Source organism: Sturnira hondurensis, unplaced genomic scaffold (assembly GCF_014824575.4).
Source record: "Sturnira hondurensis isolate 20B ecotype Veracruz unplaced genomic scaffold, ASM1482457v3 Scaffold0014099, whole genome shotgun sequence".
Taxonomy (NCBI): domain Eukaryota; kingdom Metazoa; phylum Chordata; class Mammalia; order Chiroptera; family Phyllostomidae; genus Sturnira; species Sturnira hondurensis.
The window spans coordinates 1815846-1842456 of record NW_028086730.1 but is presented as its reverse complement, the minus strand read 5'-3'; the positions used below and the strand labels follow the sequence as shown (position 1 = coordinate 1842456).

At 61.2% G+C, this 26611-nt stretch overlaps 1 protein-coding gene across 3 annotated transcripts; it reads right to left on the bottom strand.

Moving 5' to 3' along the window:
• Positions 1-1270: 1270 nt before the first annotated feature.
• NADSYN1 (NAD synthetase 1) lies at positions 1271-25347 on the bottom strand. 3 transcript variants are annotated; one of them, XM_037062600.1, is made up of 22 exons: positions 25172-25347; positions 24011-24071; positions 23048-23164; positions 22697-22750; positions 22248-22337; positions 18548-18599; positions 16314-16402; positions 16028-16145; positions 15018-15149; positions 12635-12709; positions 11685-11809; positions 11151-11199; positions 10587-10689; positions 9994-10162; positions 9266-9401; positions 8237-8343; positions 6613-6744; positions 6168-6237; positions 3295-3423; positions 2552-2728; positions 1461-1518; positions 1271-1409 (listed from the first exon to the last, which is right to left on the bottom strand). In XM_037062600.1, the coding sequence occupies exons 1-21, from the start codon at positions 25254-25256 to the stop codon at positions 1468-1470; spliced, it is 2121 nt and encodes a 706-aa protein (XP_036918495.1). In that variant the 5' UTR covers positions 25257-25347; the 3' UTR covers positions 1271-1409; positions 1461-1467. The 3 variants fall into 3 exon arrangements, with proteins under 3 accessions (XP_036918495.1, XP_036918494.1, XP_036918496.1); XM_037062599.1 differs by lacking the exons at positions 24011-24071; positions 25172-25347 and adding an exon at positions 24112-24299; XM_037062601.1 differs by lacking the exons at positions 1271-1409; positions 1461-1518; positions 2552-2728; positions 24011-24071; positions 25172-25347 and adding exons at positions 9664-9797; positions 24112-24299 and having other exon boundaries at positions 3338-3423; positions 9266-9406.
• Positions 25348-26611: the final 1264 nt, after the last annotated feature.

Here is a 26611-nt window from a genome sequence, read left to right as displayed (position 1 = left end):
CAAACAGAACCCGCCCAGGGCTTCCAGCCGCCATGATGAAGCTGCTGGAATCCAACGGCGTGTGACTATGGAGGTGGCCGCTTCCTGTGTTGCAGCTGGCATGGGGCTGGTGCCTGGTGGTGTCCGGAGGGACGCAGAGGGCATCTGTCATTGTACCAGCCCTTGGTGCCCCACTGCCCGATCACTGTCCTCACCCAGGCCAGGGCGTGGCACCGCCACAGCGCCCCATCGGGGGACGGGGAAGCTGCTCCTCCCTCAGCACATCCTCCGGGGCCCAGGGAGACCAGCAGAACCGATGTGGGGTGACGTGGGGCACGGCGGGGGCAGGGAGCAGGCCTGGGAGAGGAGGTGAGCGCTGCCCTGCACACTGGAGGCTCCCACAGGCTCCTGGGCCAGGGGGGCTGGGTTGCTTGCCTGCTGCAGGCCGGCCTCCGGTCGGGGGCAGGATGAGAGGGGGGACAGTCCATTCGGTCGGTGTCAGACCAGTGTGGACGTGTCAGGTCGTGACGAGGGGCGCCGCGGAGCAGTGTGGGGCCCTGGATGGCAGGCAGGCCTCTCTGGAGCCCCAGGAACCATGACGGGCTGCTCTGTGCACCCCGGTCCCCATGTATGTGCCCACAGAGACCCTGGGGGACGTCGCTGCCACGTCCTGGGGGCACCTGAGGGGCACTTCCCTGGCCTCGTCCGACTGCCTGTTCTCACTCTTACACGAGAACACATTTGCACTGTCGAACGCCGTACTTTTCCCAGCTAGCAGTTTCCCCTCATCTTGTGTCATTGTCGTGGGGTTTTCGGGTACTTTTTGTTTCAGGTTTGCGGACCAGCCGCCTACCCCTCGTACTGCTTTGCGTGTCCCGACGGGCAGGCAGAACAGGCATTTTAATTTTAGGCAGGACAACTGGAGGGCAGGGACGGAGACCAGGGCGCTGGCCCTGGGCACACCATGGCTGGATGCCCGCCCTGGTGGTGTGGGATGGGGGAAAAGCTAGGTCCCTGCAGGGTTAGGTCCTCAGGTGGACAACGACAGCGACGGGGAAGCAAGGCGGGGAGAGGAGCCAGTGTGGGGAAGGGGGACAGTGACGAGAGTCATACACGAGGGCATAGGAAGAAAAAGGGGAAAGGCCACTTTGCAGACTGTGGTCGACAGGCCCCCGTCCTGTCCCCTCCCTGTCCTGGGCCGCATGGGCCTCGGGGACCCCCAGGAGCACATGGGCAGGGAGACCGCGGAAAGCACTCATTTCAACATTGAGTTAAAAAACACATTGTTCTCTTGATTTCAACATTTTTTTTTTTTAAGGAACCGGCTTCAAAGATCCCTCCCCTTTGACATGTATGTAAAACAGGACTTGCTGGTGCTCTGCCCGCTCAGGGCAGGGGCAGCTGAGCTCCGCTGAAGGTCCCTGGTGGGGCCAACGTCACCCACGGGATCCCGGCAGGCAGGGCGCCCTCCGCACACGCAGGCCAATGTCAGTCTGCACCGTCCAGGTGCTGCCGCTCCCTCCTCTCCAGCTGGAGCACCTGGTGGGGGGGTGGGGGTGGGGGGAGAGGCCCTGTGAGGACACAGTGTCCCCGGGTGACTCCAGCCATCATGCCGTCGGAGTGAATGCATGAGTCGCTCCACAAGAACGTGGCAGCCACGGACCTGGGAAGCCAGGTGATCTGACGGCAGCGCCCAGACACCCAGTGTGGTCGGGTACAGGCTGTGCAGGGACAAGTCTGTGTGACGGCCACCACCCTCCCGCAGTGACTGTGGGGCGACAGGACGGCGGGGGACTCTACCCTTCCCCGGCGTGGCTTCCCAGGTGTCCACATTTGTCCATCTCTGGGTGCACAGCCTCCAAACCCCATCCCTGCTCTGAGGGGTGGGCATCGCTGAGCACACCCTGGAGGGACCCAGCCACACCTTTTGCCCACTCCTTGTTGTGGGTGGGGCCAGGGAGCGCCGTGTTACCTGGCTCCAGCCTCGGTTCACAACTCGGTCCCCCAGAGACACTTCCCAGGTCACCAGGCGTAACTCAGGCTCCTCCAGCGCCCGAGCTCTAGCCCAGCCGTGCGCCCCATGGCTCATACCGTTCAGGGCGTCCTGGGCTCACTATCAGCCGCCCTTCCCCTCCCATTGGATTATCACAAGCAGGGGGTGGGGTCTGACTCACTGACCCTGATGGAAAAGGGAAGGAGGCCAGAAGGGCCTGTACCCGCTCCTCCCTTGATTTGCCAACCCCCCCTTGTTCCACTCGGCGTTCATTGGAGAAGAAAGGACCCGGGCAGGTGGGAAGCTGAGAAGCCGCCTGCCTGAGCCCACGGCCCAGGAGTGGCTGTGGCGGGCACCACACTTACACCGTGACGTACGGCTTCTCGTTTTGGGGAACACGACCCCCACAACCACAGGGAGGCCCAACGCAGCCCAGGCCAAACTCGGACCGGACGCACACGGGTCCCGTGCAGAGAGGGGGTGACCAAACAGGCCCCCGCACCTGCAGACGAAGCCCGCCCGTGCCCCGAGGTTTCCTCGGCGGGCGCCGAGCGCTGCGCACCGCCCGGGCCCACTCACCTGGCTCTCTATGCACCGGAACTGCCAGGGCCAGCCGGCGCGGTAGAGGAAGGGCCGCAGGTCAAACCTGTTGTCCTCGGGGCTGTAGTTCTCCGCGTGGTACGCGGGCGTGAGCGTGGTCATTTTGTGTCTGTTGGTGGAATACTTGGAGAAAAACCGCTCCACTTTGTCAGCCACCTGGTGGGGGGGACGCACGGGCGTCACGGTCTGATGGGAGGCGGCAGTTCTTGCCCATGTCACGCACAGCGGTGCCAGCAGACAGTTCCCTGCTGTACCAGAACGTCCGGAGGCAGCAGGGGACAGAGCCGGAGCTCGGGCCAAGGTGGCGGGCCCCTGCAGCCACGTGGGCCCTGACACCAGCACCCCGGGGAGACCTGAGCCGGTCCCGGGAGGGTCTCTGCCGCCAGGCCTCCAGGCCGTTCTCAGGCCTCAGCCCTCGCAGGCACGACCGCTTGCAGAGAAGCAGCGCTACGCGGACCTCACCTCCGCACCATGCTCTGCCCCACAAAGGAAGGGCGCAGGGTGCTTGGGAAGGCGTGGCTGAGCCCTGCTCCCACGGACTTGGCCGGCCCGTGGGAGGGCCCGAGCTGGTGGAAACTCGGAACTGCGCCGATGTGTCTCGTGAGACAGAGCGCAGGGGCTTCAGGCCACGCACGCTGTGTCTCCTGGGCCCGAGAGTCCAACCCACGCCGCCAGGGTGCTTCCCCTGCCGACGTCCCCACGGAACGTCAGGCACGGCGTACCTGCCGCGGGGTGAGGGCGTCCCTCCACATGTGGAGGAGTTTGCAGAACATGCTGTAGGGCCCGGCCTTGGCCATCTTCCGGAGCCTCCCGAAGACAGACAGTTCTGCGTAGGTCATGCCCATGTCTTCCTGCAGAGCGGAGGGGACGGCCGGTCAGGGCAGGAAGGACACATAATGCCCTGGTGTGGACGGGAACCAGGGCCCAGGAGCAGGGGTTCCCGAAGGGCAGGGGGTGGACGCCGAGGCCTCGTCCTCCCCTAACACGGACTGGCCAGTAAGGAAGTGGCTTTCGGAGAAAATGACGACCACACATTTGGCTTTGAGGACTGTGATGGGCCGAACTGTGGCCCCTCAAAAGATGTATCCCCAGAACCCACCCACTGTGGCTTTATTGGGGAGAAGGGTCTTTGCAGATGCAATTGAGGGTCTCAAGATAAGGTGACCCTGGATTTGAGGTGGGCCCGAAAGCCAATGGCAGGTGTCCCCAGAGAAGACAGAGGGAAGGAGACAGAGCGGAGGCCGTGTGAAGATGGAGGCAGCCGTTATAGTGATGTGGCCACTGGCCAGGGGACACCCAGAATTCTTAGGGGGAGCAGAGCCCTGCCGAAGACACCTTGACCTCGGACTCAGGGCCTCCGAGTCTGAGAGAAGGCAGGTGCGTTGTTCACACCGGCCAGTCTGGAGTTCTGTTACAGCCCGGAGCAGCAACACGAGGGCCCATGGGAGGCCCGTGCCCGCCCCAGGGAGCCCGCCTTCCTCGGGGAGAGCTGACTCAGGGGGGAGGGGCGGGGCTCGTGGCAATCGGGTCATATCTGAGCTGTGGGGGCCTGAAGCCCCGGGGTGCACCTGACCCTGTTGCAATGTTGGCTCCAATTCCCCCTCAACTCCTGCTCCCCCCAGGATGTACAGTCAGAGAGATGGTGACACTGGGTTTTGTGACACAGCAGGACAGCCCTCAGCTCTAACCGGGGTCTGTGGGACCCCCAGACCAGGTTCTGGCTCTGCTCGCACCGCCCACCCTGCCTTCCCTCAGGCCTCAGCACCACCGTCACCTCTTTGGGAGGCCTGGCCTGACCCCCATCCGAGGGACACTGCCACCCTCAGGTCACCAGGGTTGATTTGGGGGGGCAGACTCAGAGCTATGGGGGCCATCACGGTCACTTCCTGCTGGTCTGTCCCCTCCAGGGGCCTGAGAGCATTTTAGGGAAAGTGACCGTATCTGCCTTGTTCCCCTCCAATCCCCAAGCACCGTGGGCTCCAGCAAGAACCGCCCTCATCGCTCCCCTTGGTGAGAAGGACTCCTGTCCCGTGTGACATCTCAGTTCCTGAAATCCAACAGTAATAGGTGGGGACCTCAAACTCCCTCTTTCAACAAAGGGCAGAACTAGACAAGAAAGTCACTGAGGTGATGGGAGGCTGGGACACCAGAGACCACCGGACGTCACAGATGCCCACAGAGCCCTCGGCCGACAGCTACCGCACTCTCCCCACGGGGGCACCAGGACGGACACCCGCACAGCCCCGGGGTGGGGCCCGGGACAGGCCTTGCCCAGCGGGAGAACAGGGAAGCCCCACTGACCACGACAAACCAGAGTCACAAGGTTGGTAATAGAAAGTTGGGGAGCTGGAAGGTGAAAAAGAAATGAAAAACAAAATTCACTCCTAAATAGCCAATGGGCCAGAGAAGAGGTCCCAGGAAAGCCAGAACGCGTTCTGAGGCGAAGGAAGAGGAGGGCCCAGGGCACCGAGACGGAGAAGCAGCAGTGAGACCGGCCTGAGGGAAACCACAGCCGAGAACGCTGCCTTCGCAACGCAGACCCCGATCCACACCCTGACCTCCCACCCCCGACAAACACCCGGGAGAGCACAGTCAACCCAAAGCGGAGAGGAAGGACGTCCTGGGGCTGGAGGAGAAGCCCGAGAAGCCGAGAGCGGAAAGGCAGCCGACATCGCCCAGGGAGGGGTGTGTCACACACTCGGGGGTGTGTCACACACACGGGCAACGGGCCCCCAACGAACTCAGAAAACAGTCCCACTCGCAGCAGCACGTGTCAGTGGTGTGACACACAACTCTCACCACACGCGTGTGCACTCACACTCCGGAAAGCACAGCCATCTCCGGGAGATGCTAACAGAGGTCAACACACACGGAAAGACGCCCAAGTTCAGGGCTCAGAAGGCTCACTGTTTCCGGGACGGCCACACCCACCGAACTCGGCTAGGGCGGCCGCTGCGAACACCCGAGCTGGGTTTCCTTCCTTCGGGCAGAAACCGACAAGCTGCTCTCCAAATCCGTGGGGAAATTTGAGGGACCCAGAATTTCTAAAATTATCTTTAAAACCAGGAACAAAGGGGCAGGGCCCACACTCCCTGGTCTCAGAACTCGCCACACAGCCCTGTGGGAACACGCAGCTCTTAGAGGAAGATACAGGAGCTCAGGTCTCTCTGACCAAAGGGGCCAGAAGCAGGAAGGTCAGTTGTCACGGATCTTACAGTCCGTGACAGTCCACAGTCCCTGCCACAAGTGTCCACTACAGCAGTGAGCCACAGCCTGTGACCCCAACCAGCCTGTGACCCCCACCAGCCCGATCGGTCGAGGCCAGCCTGCAGCACATGCAACTGTGGGGTCGCCCACAGCACATACAGCCACCCCTCGCCCACACTCTCCCTCCCCCGGGCCCCAGCCTCCAGACGGCCGAGTCAAAATGTCAAAGGCCAGTAGTGGACCGACCTGAGCCCAGGCTCCAGGCCAGACACCCAGCGCTGGCGCACGGTTCCCCGGGGCAGAAAGGAGGCGGTGAAGGAGCCCAGCTCAGACACACCAGGAGCAGGGAGACTGGGCAGAAGTGTGGAGACAGAGCCACCGCCGTTACCTCGTCCATCTGGGACACCTGTCCGTCAGCCAAGGGCTCCAGCTCTGCGGTGGCCGGTGCGGCCAGGATGCTGCGGACAAGACACGCAGGTAAGTCACAGCCACTGGGTGCCAATTAATTCAACAGACACCGTGAAAGAGCCAGGCTCTGCCCTCTCTGCATGACCATGAGAGCGCGTCAGAACCCCAGGCTCACGGTGGCAGGGGACAGGGGACCAGGGGATGAGGGAGGCGGCCTGACCTGGCCTGAGTCCAGGGGACTGGGGCACAGGAAGGAAGGAAGCGGGTGTCCTGGTTGGGGGCTCCCAAAAGCCAGTGGCAAGCAGACTGTTTCATCAGGTGGTGGGGAGCGAGGGGTTGGGGCGGGGCAGGCGAGGGTGGCCCGTGCAGCGCAGAGCCTGGCTCAGGGCTGCCGCAGCCCCAGCCCGCAAGTGGGCGGCCCTCACCACTGCAGGGCGGGAAGCTGGAAGCGCTCGAGGCAGAACTGGACGAAGGTGCGCAGGTCGGTCTTGCTGATCCCGCCGATGGGGTTGATGTCTGCGCTGGAGCAGTCGTACTTGGTCAGGTAGCCCAGGAGGCTGCAGTGAGAGAGAGTGAGGGGTTCCACGTGGCTGATCCCGGGGGGCCGCCAATGGGGGGGTCGCCAACGGGGGGGGGCTGGCACCCCAGAGCTCACTGCCCCCAGGGGCCCATGGAGCCCGAGCTTGGCACGTCGGAGGGGAGTTTGCTCGGGCTGGGACAGAGGCTGGGGGACGCCTGTGGGGGGGAGGGCAGGGCCTCGGCACACACGAGGGCAGAGTCAGGGGCAGCAGGGCCACGTCCTGTGGTGGCCCCACCTCCTGGGGCCTGTGGATGCCTGACGTCACAGAGCAAAGGCGCCCTGCAGCAGTGATGATGGGGGGACCCGAGAGGAGGCTTTTATCCTGGATTCCTGGGCGGCCCCAGTGCAACCAGAGTGAGCGAGACGCAGAACAGGGAGGTGGGGGTCAGAGCCGGAGGGGCTGCGATTTCAGAGAGGCACAGAGGTGCCGCAGCGCCAGCTGGGCAGGGCAGGGTGGGCCCACGGGCCAAGGGGTGTGGGCACCTGCAGAGGCTGGAGAAGGCTCCCCCCTGGAGCCCCAGCCCCGTGATGCCTCTGGAACCAAATCCCAGCTACACCAGGGCTCAGAGGAAACGCAGCCGACACACGCCCTGAGAACGCATTCCCTAGGAGGTGGCCCCATTCCCTACGGCAGCGCCGGGGCAGCAGCAGAGCAAAGGAAATCGGTAAAATGCACAAGGGGACGGGGAGGAGTTTTACCAGCTCCAGGCGCTGACTTCCGATTGTTTCAATGAAACAATAAAATAGGATGCGAAAGTCCAAATACTTAACAGAGAACACGTTTGCAGACATGCAAGGTCGTAGGAAGGTTAAACAGACCTGCTGTCAACAGAAAGATGTGTGCGTGGATGGATGGACGGATGGATGGACGGACGGATGGACGGATGCACGGATGCACAGATTAAAGGGGAGTAAGTGAAAGATAAAGTTTCTGAAATTCCTCAGGAAACAAGGAGCCGCTAGGAGCTGCACGGGGAGCAGCTGCGAGGGGCAGGGCAGGAAGTGGGGAAACTGAGGCTGGGGAAGGGGTTCTGCCCGCCTGCCCTGCCTGGTATGCAGGTCCGCTGGGGTGTGTCTGGGAAGCCCTGATCGATTTTTTTTAGACCAGAAAGCAACATGAGAAAGTTGCTTTCCCATCCCCATCACACGTGATCTTCCTGGTGTGGAGGGGAACCCTGGATGCAGAGCAAGGACCTAGGAGGCTGTGGAATCACCCTGGAGACAGAGAGCAGCCTGAACCGGCGCCATGGGGTGGGAAGCCGACTCTACGCACAATGTGAAGACCCCGGCGCCAGGTGGAGGGGCAGGGGGGCGGGGGGACGGGCAGTTTCCTCGCCTGCTGCATTGTGAGATGCTGGAGCGTTGATGCCACCAAAGGAGCCACGCGTGCCCTGAGTGACGCCAGATGACATGACACCCCCACCGTGCCTCGGGGAGCACCCCCCACTGCGCCCGCGGGGCCCGCACACCTCTCGTCCACGTTGGCGGACCCGAGCACCAGGAGTCCGCCCCGCGCGTCCCGGGACCAGAGGCTCAGCTGAGCAAACAGGTAGGCGATGACCATCCTCAGTCGAGCCTGGGCAACAGGAAGGGAATTGTGACCCTGTGCTGGGCACACGCGGGGGGCGCGGGGCAAACTCATCACTCGCCACAGTGTGAGAAAAAGGCTGCCCCCAGCCCCCTCTGGAAAACAGGAGAGGCAGAGGCATTCAGCGTTCTAGCGTGTGGAGAGGACAGCCAGGAGCCCTGGGTGGGCCTCCGGGGTGGGCGCATCTCCACGCGCCCCTGTGCTGGGTGGCCCAGGCAAAGACGGGAGATCCCAAGCCCAGGCCGGGTGTTAGGGACAGGACTGGGCTGCAAAGGTGGCCAGGAGACACCTCGCCCCTCGTCACACTCCCATCGCCCCTGGTGCTTCTGGAGGAGAGGAAGGCCACCAATGTCCAGCAGGAAGGGGACCGAGAGGACAGTGCCAAGCAGCTGGAGCCCAGGGCGCCTCTCTGCCCCCGGCAGCCCACGGAGCCCAGCACCCATGAGGCAGGCTAGTGGGGGGCAGCGGCTGAGCCACTCAGCAGAGATGCAGAAAACACACATATACACGTGCACATTCCCACTCCCTCTCACCAGGGCAGATTCTCACCCACACACCCATGCACACACATTCTTACAGTCACGCTCTCACAAATGCTCATGACCCACACAGTCACAATGACAGCCCCAACTCACTCTGAAACTTTCATAGTCCTTCTTACATGTACTTTCACACATGCACACACACGCTCATAGACACCTCACACCCTTACACACTCTTGTGCAGACACATGCGTGCTCCCACTCCCACCACACTCACTGTCACACTCACGAATACCTTTGCCATACAGCCCCTCACCGACACCCTACTCTGGCACACTCACACTCACTCATGCTGCCTCACGTGCTCACACATGCGCACACACACGCAGACCTCCAGCCCCCACGGGGACCGGGCCGGGCGGGCCCACCTGCACATTCTGCAGGGCCAGGTCCTCCCTGCTGCTCCCCCCGTGGGCCGCGAACAGCGGCCTCCTCCCCGTCACCAGGCTGAAGATGCCCAGGACGGCCTTCACCGCGGGATCGATGCCGACGCTGATGTGGTGGCTGTGAGGCGAGAGGGCGGACGGGGGGGGGGCGTGAGCACACGGCAGCACACGCACGCCACGGAACTCGCCGTGGCAACCATCACCGAGTGCACGACCCAGTGGCATCTGGTGTGCCCACAAGGCTGTGCAACTACCACTTCTGTCTCGCTCCAGAACGTTCCGTCACCCCGAGGGGAGACCCATGAGCTGCCACTGCCCGCTCTCCTCTCCCGGCCCCTGAGGGCGACGAGCCAGCCCCCTCTCTGTGGACTCGCCTGTGCCGGGCAGCGCACAGAAATGACCCACACCGCATCGCCCTTCGTGTCTAGCCCATTCACACAGCCCAGTGTCCTCGGGGGCCCCCCACGCTGCAGTGGGGGTCAGGCCAGCACACGTCAGCCCAGGCCACCCGTGCCTGGGACACAGGGATGGGAAGGCAGGGGACAAAAAGACAGCTTGGACTCGGGGTAAAATGGATACACGGGCTCCCTAGAACCTGGCTTGAGCCGAGAGGCAGTGGAACCCTGCTCAATGAACCACAAACGTGGTCAAAGGCACGGCTTCCTGCGGTCACGGCCACTGGCCTGTGCCAGGGGTGGTGACGAGCCTACCTTCCGATCTGCTGGGCCAAGTCTCTGGCCCTGTCGCTGGTCTCCCGAGAGGAGTTCTCGCTGGCCATGTAGCAGGTTGTGAGGACGCGCCCGCAGAGCTCGTGGGGGTCCTCAGGGGTATAGCTGGCCTGGTTGACGACGGCCCGGACGTCCGCCAGCACCTCCTGGTCTGCAACCGGCCATGCGGAAAGTCAGTGGCCGCTGGCTGTGCGTGAGCCTCCCTCGGCATCATCCCAGGAACCCCGTCACATGAGTAGAGTCACCAATTTCTGCATGTATCACTAGGGGATGTTCAATTCCAAGGCACATGGGGGCAGATTTGAACTTGGCCTGACATTCAAAGCCCCTGCATGTTCTTTGCACCAGGCCACGCTAGGGACAGACAGCAGCAGCAGCAGACATCAGCCCAAAGCCCTAGGAAGGGACATCCATGGCCTTGCTGTGCCCAGGCCCCAGGCACGATGCTGACACCCGGGCAGGTCCGCAAAGCCTCCTCCACCCTTGCTGCCCATGACCCGGGTCTGTCCTCTGCTCCCCGACAGGCGGCCCGAGCACCGACCCAGGAGCCTCCCTCAGCCCCTGACAACACCTACTTCCGTTCTTCACAGCCTCGCAGACCTGGTGGCACATGGAGTAGACAAGGCAGGCAGTGGCCGCGCTGTCCACCCCGCCGCTCAGGGGCAGGAAAAACCCTCCCTGGATGGGCCAAGCAAATGCAAGGGTGAGCATCGCACAGAGACGCGGTGCCCGAAGCTCAGCCCCGCTCTACCTACGAAACTGACGGGCGCCCACGGAAATGCTCACTGGGGGAGGGAGGAGGAGCCTGGCGCACCCCACTGTGCATTTCTAGAGGGCAGAGCCTCCCATCAAGGTGCCAGACTCTCCACGGTGAGTACAGGTGGGCAGGATCCCAAACCTGCAGCGCAGGCTGGCCCGTAACTCCGAGTGCCAGAGGCAGGAGCCACCAGGCCACACAGAGCCAGACTTCGTGTGCCCTTCGGCCCCCCGCTGGTGCAGACCAGGCTCTGGAGGAAGTCCGAGTGAAGGCATGCTTTGGGTTGCTTACATTTAAACAACAAAACCACTAGCCTGCCACGGAACCAGCGCCAACCCACCGGCAAAGGGAACGGTCTGCTGGTGAGACCCTGAGCTCCTACCTGTTGGCTACGTCTTAAAAAGTCCCAGAGCCAGCAAGCAGGTCCGAGGCTGGGGAGAAAAGGTGGGGGAGCGTTAGGTGTGGGAAGTGCCGCCCCGGCCACGGCTCCCGTGGGGCAGGCGTCTGGGGAGCAGGCTGGGGGAGCTGCCAGCAGCACTGGGCTCTCCGGGCACCGGTCCCTTTAAGCAACTCACTGAACCGATGCATTTTAAGTCTCAAAACAGCCCTGACAGGAGGGTCCTGCCTTTGGTCCCATTTTGAAATGGGGAAGCCGAGCGAGACGCAAAAAGGACAGGACAGAACCTTTGTCTCGAGGTCTGAGTGCGGGGAAGCGTCAGAGCTGGGGGCGGCACAGTGTAGTGTGGTGGCAGCGCCCATGCCCTCAGCCCCGGGAGACATGGCAGCCTCCTAACCACACGGCTCCCCAGGTGGGTTCTGAAAACCAGCCACGGCATTTGCTCCGTACGGCCCCTGGCACAGAGCAGGGTGGAGGGGGCAGCCCTCGGGCCCCCTCCTGTGTGGGAAGGCCGCCCACCTGATCTCCTCGCCAATGCTGTGGTACTTCCACTCCATGGGCTCGGACAGCGGTTCCAGCAGGTCCTCGTGGCACGAGAGGGCAAAGTCCACCTTCACGCGGGGGTAGGGGCTCACCCTGCTGGCCTGTCAATGGAGAGATGGAGAGTCCTGACCAATGACATCGCCTGGGCACCAAAACTGTCACAGGGCCCCAAGAGGGACTCAGAGCTGGCCTCTGTCAGCCAGAGGGAGGCCCTCCACCCACTGGGACGGCTGTGATCAGAAACACAGACGGTCACAATGTGGGCGGGGACGTGGAGGGATGGAGCCCTTGGGCGAGTATTGCCTGTGAGAACACAAGACGGGGCAGAAAGCGATGAAAATGTAGAGTGGCCCGGCAGTCCCACTCCTGGGCACGTGCTCCAGGGAAGTGGGGGCTGAGCCCGCACCCCGACGCGGGCACGTGTTCCCAGCAGCATGTTCACCGTGCATGAGGGTGGCAGAGCCCCCGTGGGCATCCACGGATGAGGGGATGCGCACAACGCGGTCAGCCCCTCCGGCGGGCTCTTCCCTGGCCGCCAGAAGCCATGACGCCCCACCTCCCGCCACAGTAGGGGCAGGCCCTGGGCACACTCTGCTCAGTGGGAAGCCAGCCAGTGTGCCACGCGTGGTGTGAGTCCCGTTACGGGGACCGTTCAGGGTGGCCAGAGGCACAGAGATGGGAAGCAGTGTGGTGGCTGCCCGGGGCCGGCAGGGGCGACGGTCTGGGTTCCTTTCTGGGGTCCTAGAATGTTCTAACACTCATGGTAGTGACGGCTGCCTGGGGGTGTGTGAACGCACTAACCCCCCGAGTCAAGGGCTTAACCCAGCGATTGCGTGGCTTGAAAATGGTACCTCGATGACGCTGTCTTTTAAAAAAGAAAAGGTTTCTGGGTCTGTGGCCAGCACCCTACCAGGGCGTCCACATACCGCTAGGTTTCGAGAAGAACTCTCCGCCCTGTAGCTTCTGACGTCCTCCAAATCCAGCGTGGCAGTGAGGACTTCCTGGGGAAGGCGTTTCAAAGACAGAGTGTGAATTCCTGGTTTTTCCACTCACGGGTGTGATTTGACCACTTCAGGGGGTATGTCAAAGTACACAGGGATGGGTCACAGTTTCTGTGGCTAGGGCTGGGGCCTCGTGGACTCTAGGGGCCCAGCGAGAGGGGAGGACCGGTGCTGTTGCCACCCCAAAGCCCTGCCTTCTTGTTGCCACTAGGAACCTCCACATGGGACATAATTCTGTCGACAAATGTCTGCGGCTGGCTTTTGAGACAGCTTAAAAAGGCACATGGGAGCAAGGGCCGCTTTTGTGCCTTTGAACGCAGTTGTGTGGAAATGCAATGGCTGGAGATGCTGCAGCCATCTTGTGACCAAGAGGAGAGGCAATCCGAGAACGAGGCCCACACAGAGGATGGCTGAGCTGGGGAATGACAGAGAGGTGGAGCCAGAGCCCTGTGACCCATGCCAGGGTCCTGGCCCCAACAAGCCACCTGTCTTACAGAAGGTGACTCTTCTGTGCCTTCGACCCCAGTTAAGTGGTGTGGAGGGGGGTGCGGGTATAGGGAATCTGTCACTTGCAACCTACAGCAGAAAAAACAAAGGTTTTACTTGTAAATGTATTCCTTCCTTTATAAAAAAAATCCTCATCAAATTACATTACTAGAATGTTGTCTCATTATACGCAGTGTGGGACACCTATGGGTGACACAGGATGGCTGTGGCCACCCTACTCCTGCCACTAGGCCTGTGGACAGCTGCCTCTGTCAATCCTGGGCCTGACTCAACCTGCAAACATCCAGTAAGAGAAAGAGAATAAGGCGCTCACGCATCCTTTGCTTCTCCTGTCATTTCCCAAGAGATGGGTCACCAAAGCCACCATGCTTCTGACATGACAAAGCCCAAGAAAGCGTGAAGCCACTTGAAAGCAGAGACCCTGGAGGGTGTGAGCCTCTTCATGAGAAGAAGGCCCCATCTCACTTCTCCCCACAACGAGGTCCGTTTCCTGACAGACGTGAGACCCGTGTGCCCCAGGAGAGCTTCACGCTCGGCGCAGGGGGACCGGTGGGAGGCCGCGACGACCCCACGTGATGATTCATTCCTCTGGTCGTCTTAGGCAGACCATGGAGGAGGTGGCGCAGCAGCACTGCCTTTGGCCAGAGGACGGGGACACCACCTCCATCCCTGAACACTGTGGGGAAGTCAGGAAACTGCAGCTCACAAGCCCCCAGGTCACATGAGGAAAGGTCCTCCGATGTTGGCGTAAGGATCACGTAGGTTGTTGCTATGAGTCAGGACCCCCTGGGCGTCCGATTTGTGCGGCCCGCACACCTGCTTACCCTGGCACGGGGAATCCTGCCCCACCTGCCGGTCAAGTTCATGACAAGGCGCCTGCAGCTTTGACATGAGGCCGAGTGTCCTGTCCAAACCAACCCGGACAGAAAGAAACACAGCCACTCGCACGGACTTGGTCCTTCCACTCAAACCCCTTCCTCTAGGTTAATCCTGAACAGCAGGGGGCCTCTGAGCATGCTGTCACTAGGACAGCAGAGCCCAGGGGACAATTAGGAGGCCTTCCACGGGGGACGTGTGCCTGCTGCTGGAACCCAGTTCCAACACTTGTCCCCAAAGTACAAGTGCCGAAGGCAGCTGGATCCAGAGACTGTGAGGGGACTCAGTCACCTGGACGGATGGCCCCAGCCCAGGCCTAGCCCCGCTGCCGCTCAGGCTGACCCCCTGCCGGGATCCAGTGACCCCTGTCGTCTGCGCACAATCGGAACCCACGTCCATTTGGGGTGACGGCCAGTGTTTTCCTTCCTTCCGGCTTCACAAAACCAGAGGGGAGGGCGACATGGTTCTCTACAAGGACCTTCTCGTCCGTCTGCTCAGCCCATGTCATGGCTCCCAGTCGCTGCCAGCCCTGGAGCGATTCCAACATGCCCCTAGCAGGCTTGGGGGGAAGCAGAGTTGCCCACCCTCTTGCTATTATGACCCTTGCACCTCGCACCCCTCAGGGTAATTGTGCGTGGGGCAGGGTCCCGCTTCTTGGGTGGCACACAGGTACAGCTGATAAACTGCTGTGGACCTCATCTGTCCTGTGTTAGGGACGGTGCAGCATGGGGACTGTCCCTGTAAACGCAGGTTGGGGGTCCTTTCCCACCGATCAGGTGCAGGGAAGCAAGCAGGAAGGACACCCCAGGAGGCCTGCACCAAACCCCCAGGTTGTTGGTGGGGGGACGGAGAAGATGGACTCTGGATGAGCCCCAGCTGGGAAGGGACTGTCCCCCCCTCCCCACTGTGCACGGGGGCCCCTCACCACATCGTCCAGAGAGAACTGGGAGCCCTGAGCAAACACGCTGCCGTTCATGGCGATCATGGCACAGCCGTCGTAGTACAGCCGGTCCCCGTCACAGCCCTTCTGGTTGGCCAGCAGGTAAATCCCTCCGTTCTGGAGAACACAGAGCCGCCAGAGCGCGGCAGCGGCATCCGGTCACCTAGGCCTGCTGCCGGCTCCCGAGGTCTGCAGGCCCCCCCCACTAGCTCATAAGCAGTGTCCCCAGCAGAAAAGAGACACACATGCTCAAGGAGGCCACAGCCATGCGGTGGCCGTGCCCTCGGCCTTCTGGGGCCCCAGGAGTGACGAGCACGTCCATGCCTCCCTCTGAACGGCCCCCAAGACAGGCACTGGCATCTCCATCAGACAGGAGGGGCGTGTGGGTGCAGAGAGGATGGACGCCCTTGTGATGGAGCTGAGCTCCAAACCAGAGAGTGACCACCGAGGCAAACCTGTCCTGTGAGTGACCGCACAGTGTGGTTCTCAAGGAGTCACCGACAAGAGGCCACTCTTGTGGCCCGTTCCCTGAGCGTTCCCTGGGCGTTCCCTGAGCTCCCCAAGATGCCAATGGGCGTTCCCTGAGCTCCCCAAGATGCCAATGGGCAGGCGGCACAGCCCAGCTCCCAGTCACTGTGTCACTTGTCCCGAGACACAGTGCAGTGGTCGGAGGCCCGGGAGCTGGATGCTGGGGTGTGAGCCCCGAGGCCACTTGTCCGCTGTGTGCCCGGCACCCTGCTGCGGGGGGGCGGGAAGAGGGTGACCACAGCGCCTGCATCTGGGATGGGGAAGTGGCTGCAAGGGTTGGACGGGGTTGGGCAGGCGCAGCCCCAAAGAGGAGTGACAGGATGTCTCTGGGGCCTGGGCCACGGACACAGCACCGAATGACCGTCACACACAGGCCACGCCCGATGCTGGGTGCAGGGACTCGTGTGTGTGAGACACAAGTGCTGGCCTGGGTGCTCGAAGGCTCCCGCGCCCCAGCCCGTGCCCACCTTGGCAGTAGCCATGGTCACCAGATCCACCCTGGTGTGGGCTTTGCGCAGCACGTGGTGGCTGCCGGAGGCGTTGGCGAAGATCTCCACGCCGTCCAGACCCATGTCGATGTGCGGGCTGCGGGCGGGGGGGTGACGGGATGAGACAGGTCGTGTCCCCAGCCTGCCCCCCTGAGCCTCCTCACCAGCTCCTGGGCATCTCCAGAGCCCCAGGCCGGGGCTCCGAGATGTCTGCAAGTCCCCAGCACCCCCGGCTGGCCGTGCGAGGGCGGGGGCGGGGGCCGACCTGTGGGGCATCCAGAGCTCCTCGCAGATCTCACTGCCGATGCAGGTGTCCTGGGTGGCCAGCACTGCGTCCCCGAAGGGCACGGTCTCCTGCAGGCAGGGGACAAGTCCACAGGATACTCCTCAGCCATGGCTGTCTGGGCTTCCTACTGACCTAGGACCTGGGTGTTGCTCAGAAGACCTTCATGAAGGCCGGCGTTTTGCTGCAAGCTCTGACGTGTACCGCAGCTGGGGCACACCCCGCCCAGGTGGCCTGGCGGCAGCTGGCACCACCTCCCTGACCACCCAAAGGGCCTCAGGTCACACATTCACTAGCCAAGAGCCAGGCTCATGGCTGAAGGGTCCTGGCTCAGCTCTGGACGTGTCCACACGCACACTGCCACCGTCACCGTGGCTGTTCACGGCGGCCGTCTCCACTGCCAGGGGCTCCTCCCGGCTCGGACGGCGCTGGGCGCCTTCCCTACACACCTGATGGCATGGCTAGGAAGCAGCCCCGTCCCTGTGCCGCAAACGACCCGATGAGGCCTGTCAAGTTCCAGAAACCTGACAAAGGCCGCCCAGCTACTGTGCGGCAGGCCCAGACACAGAACGCAGGTGTGTCTGTCCTCAAGGGTCACCTCCATGAACCACAAGGGGCAGCCACATCCAGGGCAGGGCCAGTGCCTCAAACCCACAGCTGCTGGGGCCAGTTCCTGCAACCCGTCCTCAACCAGGGACCACACACACACACACACACACACACACACACACGCACGCACACTGCGCTCTGGGTCCAGATGACTTCACAACATGCCCAGGGCTTTCCAATTCTCTTGGGAGGTGACCGGTCCTGGCTGAGAATGTCCCCCACCAATCTTGGCTGTGCTATCACTGACTGTTAATTTGGAAGGGCCTGAGCCCACTCAAGCCCCCCAAGAGCCCCTCACAGGACTCAGAACCAGTACCAGTGACACAGTCGGGCTCCTGAACAGGTGACTTCAGCCCAAGGGCCAGGGCAGCCACTGTCCACCAGGGAACTGAAGGGCAGAGGAAGACCCCACCCCTGACAGCAGAGAAGATGATGACGGGGGGCCCGAGGGTGGAGAATTAGGGGAGAGGGGCCCCACCCTATTCGGGTCCATCCCCGAGGTCCAGGGGTATCCCTGCTGACCCCCTATCAGATTCCGCACGTCCTCATGGGCACTCGAGGGCGATAATCAGGGGTGGGGAGAACTGGGTATGACGGGCTGGGTTACGCCCCTGTGTTAGAGCCCTGGCCCCAGGACCTCAGGTGACTGCATGTGGGACGGGGTCTTTACACAGGTGAGGAAGGCACCATGAGGTCACCAGGGCGGGTCCTAATTGAAGGTGACGAGGGTCCTCACCAGAAGAGGACATCAGGACACAGACACACACAGAGGGATGCCATGTAGGGACGCCATGTGGGGACACAGGGAGAGGAGGGCTGTCTGCATGCCCGGGAGAGAGGCCTCAGGGGGCACCAGCCCTGTGACACCTGGGTGTCGGACTCAGCTCCCAGGATGGGGACAGTGAGAGTCTGTGGTTCAAGCCACCATCTGCGTGCTTTGTTAGGGCAGCCTGGGCAAAGAATACACTTGGCAACCAGAATGGAACCCAGACGGGAGCCAGAGCAGTCAGGGGCCCCCAGAACACACCCCGTGGGCCCCCTGCTCCCAGCCACCTGTGGTGAGTGGACAGAACAGGGTCCAGCTGAGCCACTCGGCAGCTTTGAGCTGGAGAAGGGTGGGGGAAGCCCTGGAAAAGGCTTCGAGAGCCGAGCTCTGCAGGCCTGGCCCCAGGTTCAAGGACAGGGCAGGCCAGGCTCCTGCCGCTACGGTGTCTCACTGAATGAACAGGCAGCCGAGTCAGGCCTTCTGTGTGTTTTACAACAAGAGACCCCCAAACCTGGCTCCTGGGCTTCCCTAGGTCCCAGCAGGGCACAGCCGGCTAAGGTGGGTGGGAGAGCCCTCACCGTGCCCCTCCCCGCATCCACCAGAAGAGCCGGTGTGGGGTCCCAGCGGGAGCAGGCGTGACGTAAGAGAAAGGGGGTGCCCACCGCTGTCTGGGGGGTCCTGAGACTCCTCCCCACTGAGAGGGGTTCCCCCGCTCTGTTGGTTACCTACACGCGCCACGGGGGTCCTGTGACTCTGACCCGAAGGCTCCTGCCCTACGCGTCCGCCATCGGCCCCGAACAGTGACACTTGTGAAAAGTGCATTTCAGTCCCCGAGACGCACCTGCTTCGTTAGGTCCCGGAGCATCCGAGGGAGGTGGTACTCCTCCGTTTGCCTGCGGAGGGACGACACGGGGCTGAGGCCACGGTGGGCGGAGGGGCCTCGAGCCACGCCTCGGCCTCCCCACCTGGGGCCCACAGGGCGGTCACAGTTCCCCACCGAGGAGTCCGGGGGGACTGGGGAAAGACCACCCTTCATTCACCCAGCACACATCACAAACCTGTATTGTCACTGAAATAACAAAACGGTCCAAGTTCTCTAACACCGACAGGAGGCCGACACACACCTGGAGCACGAGGCACCTGAGGGCTTCCCGCCCCCCCCAGAAGGCAGAACTGCAAACGTAGATGGTCCGCAGACATGACCTCAAACAGGCTGTTCCAGGTGCATCACGGAGACACTGCGTTCACACCACTTCTTTCTGAGAATTCACAGGAGCTTCCGGATGACTTCCATACCCTCTTTGACTCAAGTAATCTTGAAAAGAGGGGGCTGGCTTCTGTCCCTCACTAAGGAAGGGGACCGGACACCCAGACCCTGCTGGCTCGGGGCCGCCCCGCCATCGCACGTGGAGTGTCCGTAGGTTTGCCGATGGTGACATCGTGGCTTCTTTGGTTCCGACGTCATCTTTTTGAGGTTTACCCAGGGTTCACGCAGGGTCGCTGGCTTTCACCTGCCGTGGGTGATGCTGGCCCATGTCTCCGCGTCCCCAGCCAGCCGTGGATGGCAGCGGCAGTGGGGGCACCTGTTCCTCCCGACAGTTTTCCAAAGGGTTTCTCCCGGCAAGGTGGGGAGGGCTCCTTTGCCGGGGCCTTGCCTTCTCTACCATCTTCCTTCCTCAGCCCAGCGGGGCACACAGGCACCTCACTGTGATCCCAACCCACCTGGTCCCGAACGGCCACGACGCTGTCTCTCGCGTATCTACGGGGTTTTCCTCGGTGACGTGCACTGGCCTGTTCCTTTCTTTCTTCTTCCTGTGCTTCTTTGACTGGATTTTCTTTTGGCTTTTTCTTACTGATTCACAGATCCTTGTATGTCCCGAACAATAATCTTCACTAGCACACGCCTATCCGGCGCGTGCTGCAGGCCACGGTCCTCAGAACAGAGGGATGTGATTCCAAATTCCTTTCTGGTCCCAAGATCACAAAAACTTGACCAGGTATCGTCTCAAAGACTGACCCTGGGATCTTTCACTTGTAATGTTTGATCCTTCTGGAGTTGTTTTGGGTCAATGATTTAAGAATCGACTGTGCCTGTGGTGTGAAGTCTCCATAAAACCCAAAGCATGGTGTTTGGGGGGGGGGGCTTCTGGCTCAGGGAACATGTGGAAGTGTGGGGACGGTGGCCCCTGGAGACGGCCCGGAGGCCCTGCCCCGCACCCCACGCCTTGCCCCGGCCTCCCTTTCACCCGGCGGTTCCCAAGATACACCCTTGCATGACCGGTGATCTAGTGAGTAAACGTTTCTCCGAGTTCTGTGAGCTGCTCCAGCGAATTAATCGAAGCCAAGGTGTGGGTCACGGGAACCTGCGCTCTACAGCCAGCTGACCAGAAGCACAGGTGACCCCAGTGGACTAGCAGTTGGTGTCAGAAGCTGGGCGGGGGTAGGCTTGTGGGACCGAGCCCTTCCCCTGGGGGGTCTGGTGCTCTCCTAGAACCGAGGGCACTGCTTGGTGGTGTTGTCCTCATAGAAAGGGGACCCGGGGAAGCCGGGCTCCCACGAGCGAGCGGCTGACAGGAGAAGGACTAGACCCAGGAGCTGATCAGGCACAGAGGAGAGGCAGGTCCCAGAGCGGCGACGGGAAGGGGACGACCGCTGTGCCGCAGGCCCAGGAGCCCTGGTGGGCTGGGGCCGGAGGGCAGAGTGGGCCCAGACAGCCGAGATGGGAGGAGACGGGGACGGGACAGCTGGCTGGCCCCGGGCGGGAGGGCCGGGCACACCAGGCACACTCAGGCCACAACCTGTACAGAACGAGCCCATCAGCACGGAGCTGCGACTCCTCCTGAAAACTCTGAGGGTCCACGTCAGGAAGGCGAGGTGCAGAGACTGAGAGGGCTCTCGGGGCCAAGCCCTGTTCTCCCAGAGCCGGAAGTCCCGGGGGCCGTGTGTGCGCACCCCCCAAATGCGAGGCGAGACCCGGAGGGTCCGGGAGAAGGGAGCAGATGAAGTCAGGCAGGAGCAGGGCTGGGGACTGGGTGGAGCGAGTCGGGGTCCGGTTTGCTTTCAAGCTCACGGAACTGTTTATGACGTTTAAAGCCAAATTTTACACTAAAAAAAGCAGAGTATCTGCACTACATAAAGGAACAAACCACTGGCGGAATCTCAAGGCATCATGTTAGCACAAGGAACCAGCGAGCACAGAACACACCACACGCGCAACTCTGCCTGATGCCCAAACCAGGAGGCGCTCCTGCCCCGGGAGGGCGGGGCCAGAGGTGGGCGGGGCCGCCACTGCCCTGCCACTGCCGGAAACAAAGCACCGAAAACCAGTACTTGATTGTACGTTTCGTACCTCGATAGAAATAATTTACAGTAAACAGTTTTGATATAATATTCCTAAATTTGGGCTTTTAAAGAGCCTTTGAGTCACCTCATTCCTTGCTATGTCATTCCCATAATATTTAAAGTGTTCAGAGCAGGGAAAACAATTAAAAACATATTTTTAAACTGGCCCAAAACTGGCATCCAGAGCTGGAAAAAAGGAAAACCCGGAACAGACATTAGCAAGCCGGAACAGAGTGTAATCTGCCACGTGCATCTGGAGTTTCTTCTCGAACCTCGGAGAGTCACTTTATAGCCATCCCAACAGATGCTGAGATGACAGGGGACGAATTCCACGTCCACGCCCAGTCCTTCAACCCCAAAGTGAAAAGAACCAGAGACGGGTTCGAATCTGGAACCCAGGCAGAAACAGGGGCAACCTTCCAAGTCAAGTCGGGAGGAAAACACAAACACTCATCGTCAAAGACATTTGCTCAGGAAAGTGTCTAGAGCGTCGTTCCAGAAACGCCGGCCAGCAAGAGCTCTGACGGAAACGGGCCGAGAGGGTCCACATGGGAGAGGAGAAGTAAAATTAGTTGGATAAAACCAGCAGAGTGACCGCTAGACACAATGAGAGAATGCACAACGGTGGCCAGTTCATTACAAAAGCGACACACAGGATTCCCGCTTCCTACCTAAAAATACAAACCGCGGAACAACATCACGCCAAGTGTCCATTTATAGCAGCAGCAACATGCATAAGTAGGACTGACTGCAAAAGACCACAGGGCAGGGCTTCTCCACCAGGGACGACTGTGCCCCCAGGGACATGGGACAATGTCTGGAGGCACTGTGGGTTGTCACAAAGGAACAGAAGTCAGGTGGAGGCCAGGGCCACGGGTGGGACAGCCCGCAGGAGAAGGGCCCGCTCCACAGAGGAAGGGCTGGAGAGGAGAAACGCTGACAGACAGTCACTGGAGGTGTGAAGTGAGCAGCGATCCCTGATGGATGCCTGAGTTGGATGCCGGTGATGAATTGTCTGTAATCTACTCAGCAGCCGCACAACAGCCACAGGTACATGACAGGTAAGGGGGCCAGCGGCAGGGGCTTTGCCATGTCCCTCCCCTATGATCTGGACCACACCGCTACCCATGGCCCAGATGGCCACAAACCCCCGACGAGGGTCACCAGGCTGCTCCTGTGCCCCAGAAACCCACACTCACCGGCTCCTGGACCACGGGGTGAACCAGCGCAGCTCGTAGTAGTTCCCCTCGTTTGCCAAGGCCATCTTGGGTCTGATGAGCAGGATCTTCCTACAGGCAAGGGACAAGAGTGTCCCTGAGATGGGACACTCCGGGTAATGGGGAGCAGCCCACGGAGCCACCCAGCCCTGACGGGGACCGTGAGACCAGGCAGGCATCACTCCACGGGTGTGCGAGGGGCCAAGCAGAAACCGACCCTCCTGTGACAGACCCAGCAACGGGCCCTGTGTCTCCAAACACCACCCTGGGTCTCTCTCTTTCTAGAGCCTTAAAGGCGCCCGCGTGGTCTTGGTAGGGACCGGAGAAATGACACTTCTGCTTGGCGCCCCGAAGACAACTCCCAGGGACCATGTCACAGCCCCCAGAGCCTGGAGAGCACCCCGGCCCCTGCAGTCCCAGCGACCACCTACCTGTTGAGAAATATCACCCTGCAGTTATAGCGCACGTTCCGGTGCATCACGGGCCTGTGGAGAGAGGGAACCGATCTCTCTCTGATCCCACCTGAGGCGCGCCCGGGCCCTTGCAGAGAATCAAAGACTGCGGGGCAGCTTCCTCAAATCCAAGTTAAAAATGCGCGGCGGGTTCTGCCAGGGCACTGACTCTAAGATGGGGCACAGCCTCCTAAACCCAAGGAGAATCTGTCCCCTCAGGGGCTCCTTCCAGGGGCTGCCTCCCAGAAGCTATGGCAGTGCTGGAGGCATGGTGCCCTTGAACTTCCCTCTCTTCTGGGCTTTCTTGTTGTCTCTCGGGTGAGCACTTACATCCCCACATCACAGATGATGTCCTGGGTGACCGGAGACTCCAAGAGGGCAGCCAGGACTTGGAGCGAATGCAGGAGGGTGTCCGACTCGTAATAGTGGTCCCAGCATCCATAGCCGCTGCAGAGGGAGGGAGGGCACAGAAGGTGAGCCCCAGGGACACAGCGCAGTGTGGCAACCAATCGGTTATTTCCGAATAAGGGTGGGGAAAGGGCCCAGGGGCCAGTCGGTGAGACGTGCCAGGTGCGACCCAGCAGGCCCCCAGATGACTCTAGCATGCAGCCCGGGTCGGAACTGCTGCTACAGGAAATGGTGCGTTTTATTGGACATTAAGACACGGGGAGCCTCCCCTGCAACCCTGGGAGGAAGATCTGCAAGAGAATAAACTTGTCTGATTTAGAACACCCAGCTTGTGCAATGTTGTATGACAACCCAAAACCAATACAAGGCTCCAGGTACCGGCAAGCCCAGAGACAAGGAGGAACGAAGGCTCCACGACTGGGCCGGACCCGGAGACCAACGGGAGCCTAGGGAAGCCCAGGGGGCAGCGGACACCCACAGCTGGGGAAAAACCTTGGGCTGTAGGAGGCTTAGTGTGGCGAGTCATCGGCTGTTTCTGAAGAAGGGGCCAGGAGAAAACCTTGGAGTCGCCCATGACGCACAAAGACACGGCACAGTGATCACTCCGCTCACTTAGGGACAGGGGCTGAGGCCACCGACGCAACCCATCTGTGGCCAAGTAGGGAACTGACGTCCTGGGACAGGTGTTGGTTCTGCAGAGGCAGCCCTGCCTTTACCAGCCAGGTGGGGAGAATCAGCTCCTTGAGCCAGGGGCGCAGGCCCCCCCCCACAGGTTTCTGAGGGTCTCCTTCACTGCCGCCCCTCCTTCCGCACCCTGAAGGCTAAGGGGAGCTGATGCGGAGACCTCGCTGCCCAGCCTGGGGTGCTCCAGAGTTCTGCTCTCACCATATTTCCAGTTCTGGTCCAAGCCTGTATTTTGCTCCTTCCTGTTTGGCAATTTCGATGCCTACATGTACAGAGAGATGGGGGGGCATTTCAGCACCTACCACGCGTTCGAAAGCAGATAAACGCTCTGCTGCAGAAGGTGCGATACAAAGGAAACAGAAGCACTCAGGACCTCCCTGTCCTGATGCCTCTGAGGATGGTGTCTCCCAGGGGACTGGTGACCCCTGCAGGGAAGGAGAATCTGGCAGCATAGCCGGGCTGACTGCAGTGCCATGGAGGGAGGAGGAAGTCACTCCCTAGTAGCTCATTAACAAGCCAATGCGGAAGGCACAACCCAGGGAGAAGGCAGGGCTTGGAAGCACCAGCGAGGGGCAGCCCCTCAAGGGCAGCGTGGGAGAGGCTGGCTGAGTGGCCACCCCAGCAGGCCTCTCTTCCCCCAACCAGATCTGCTCCGAGTTCAGATGAGATGACAGCACGTTGATATTGAACAAAATAAAAAGGATGAAGGTTCCAGGCGCCTGGCTGACAAGACACTGCCGCTAGAATCCTTCCGTTTTTGCTGCTCTTGGCAAGCCTCCTGCAGTGAGCAGCTGAGGACCAGACCTGCTGGGGCCGCCCCTGGCAGGCAGCAGCGGTGAGAGCGTTCACTCGCGATGGCGAGCCAGCTACACGAAGACCACACCTGGCCTCTGCTTGCTGGCTCGCCTTTACTCCACCCCACTCTTGGGCCGCTTCTTCCATGGCCCACCAGCAGGAAGGTCCTCAGGCTCCAGAGACCACCCACTGTCGGACATTTCACAACATCCTCTCCAGTAATCGGCCACTGTCTCCCCTTACACAGCTCCGAGGATGGGCAGCTTAACTCAGATAGGACATCTGGGATCCCTGAGATACCTGAGGACAGGTATGCACCGACCCCTCATCTGCACTCCCCAGCCAGGCTTTCCTTACCAGGTGTACGCACCACGTGTCCCCAGGCACTGTAAACGTCCCCTCCACCCTTCGAGGAGGGCCTGGGCACTTACACGAGCGTGGTCATTATCCATTATCTGTCCCCACGCCCACTCCGCGAGCTTCTCCAAGTCCAGGCAGTGAGGGTCAAAAGCAAGCCAGTCGGGTCCTTCGCTCCGCCCTCCACCCCGCCCACTGTTCCAGACTCACTCTTTAATATCCTTTGCAAGTTGCCCTCGAAGTCTAGGGCCCACTGGTTGAGCGCGCAGGTGGCCACGGTCACCTTCCGGCCCATCCTGGCCACAGTCGCCTAGGCAGGAAGCCGGCCGTACTGTGAGTCCTTCTGTCCTACAAAGACCGGCTGAGCCCGCGCAAGCCCTTCCCAGCGGCCCCGCCCCGCAGGGCGGACTTGACGGAGATTGGACCGCGTCAGGTCCCACCCCTTGATCGCCCGGCCACTCCCGTGATAGCTCCGCCCCATTCTCCGCCCCTCCGCATTGATCTGCCCATCCTCGCCTCGCTCGTGCGTAGCCCAGCCCCTCCCTGCCCGTCGCCTTGCCCCGCTTCCGGGACCGTCCAGCTCCGCCCGCGGAGCCAGGTCGCGCCTGCGCAGTCTGGGAGGCTCGTCAGCGACCGGTCGATAGGGGGCGGGCTGCACCGGTGCCCTGTGCACCTGCGCGCTACAAGCCAACAGGCAGAGGGGTTGGTCGCCAGGTCCTGGAGCGCTGGTGTGTAGGGTCAGGCCTGGCTCCTCCCCACCCCTCTATTTTATTTCACACTTCCCCACAAATTGCACCTTAATGTGCTTCCGCAACTCGATGTATTTTTCTGTAGTGTCCCTATCCTCGGGGTCTGCCTGGGGCTGGGCTGGTAGTGTGTGGAAAGGTGTCACAGCGCCGGTCCAGGTGCTTTGGGAGTGAATTTATTAAGGCCCGGCACAGTGAAACAAAGACGGCCTTAGGGTAGAAGAAGCAACAGGAGAGAGCATAGGCTGGGCTGCTTTTGTTGCAGAGAGATCTGATCAGACCACGGCGAGGCGGGGTGAGAATTAGGGAGCGGCCGTAGGAGGAGTTCGCGAGGTCAAGGTGTAGGGTAAGTGGAGGCAGACCGTCTTCCTCGCCCGGGTGTCTGCGTGACTAAGATGAGCAGTGTTCCCATAGCCTTGGAGGGGCCTGATAACCAGTGATCTCACAGCCTTGAGACTGGGTCCGGTAAACTTCCCATAACATAGAGTGAGCTCTCATGTGCGGAATTACGGTAGTGTGTTATGTAAGAGTTTGGCTGTTTTCTGGCTTTGTTCCGCTCTAGCACTTAACAGGTAGGGGCTTTTCACTAAGGAGGCGCGCAGCTTGTGGCTTGCGTGGTCACCCACCCGCCAATAAAGAGATGTCGAGTATTCCTACCACTCTAAACATTTTCTTCTGTCTACCGGAAGCAAGAGTGTGTCTGCCAGGCCTTGATCGGTTGCAACACACAAGTGAGCAAAGCAGCCCCCTCGTTTCTTTCCTGCAACACTTCGGGAGAGCCCAACTGCCACCCAAAGCAACCGGGGTCCTGCTGCCTGCTGCCACCCTCTAGGCATCACCAAAGGTTTGGTGACCCCTCTATACAGGGACAAGATCTGCTGACATAAAGAGAGGGCTGGCTCTT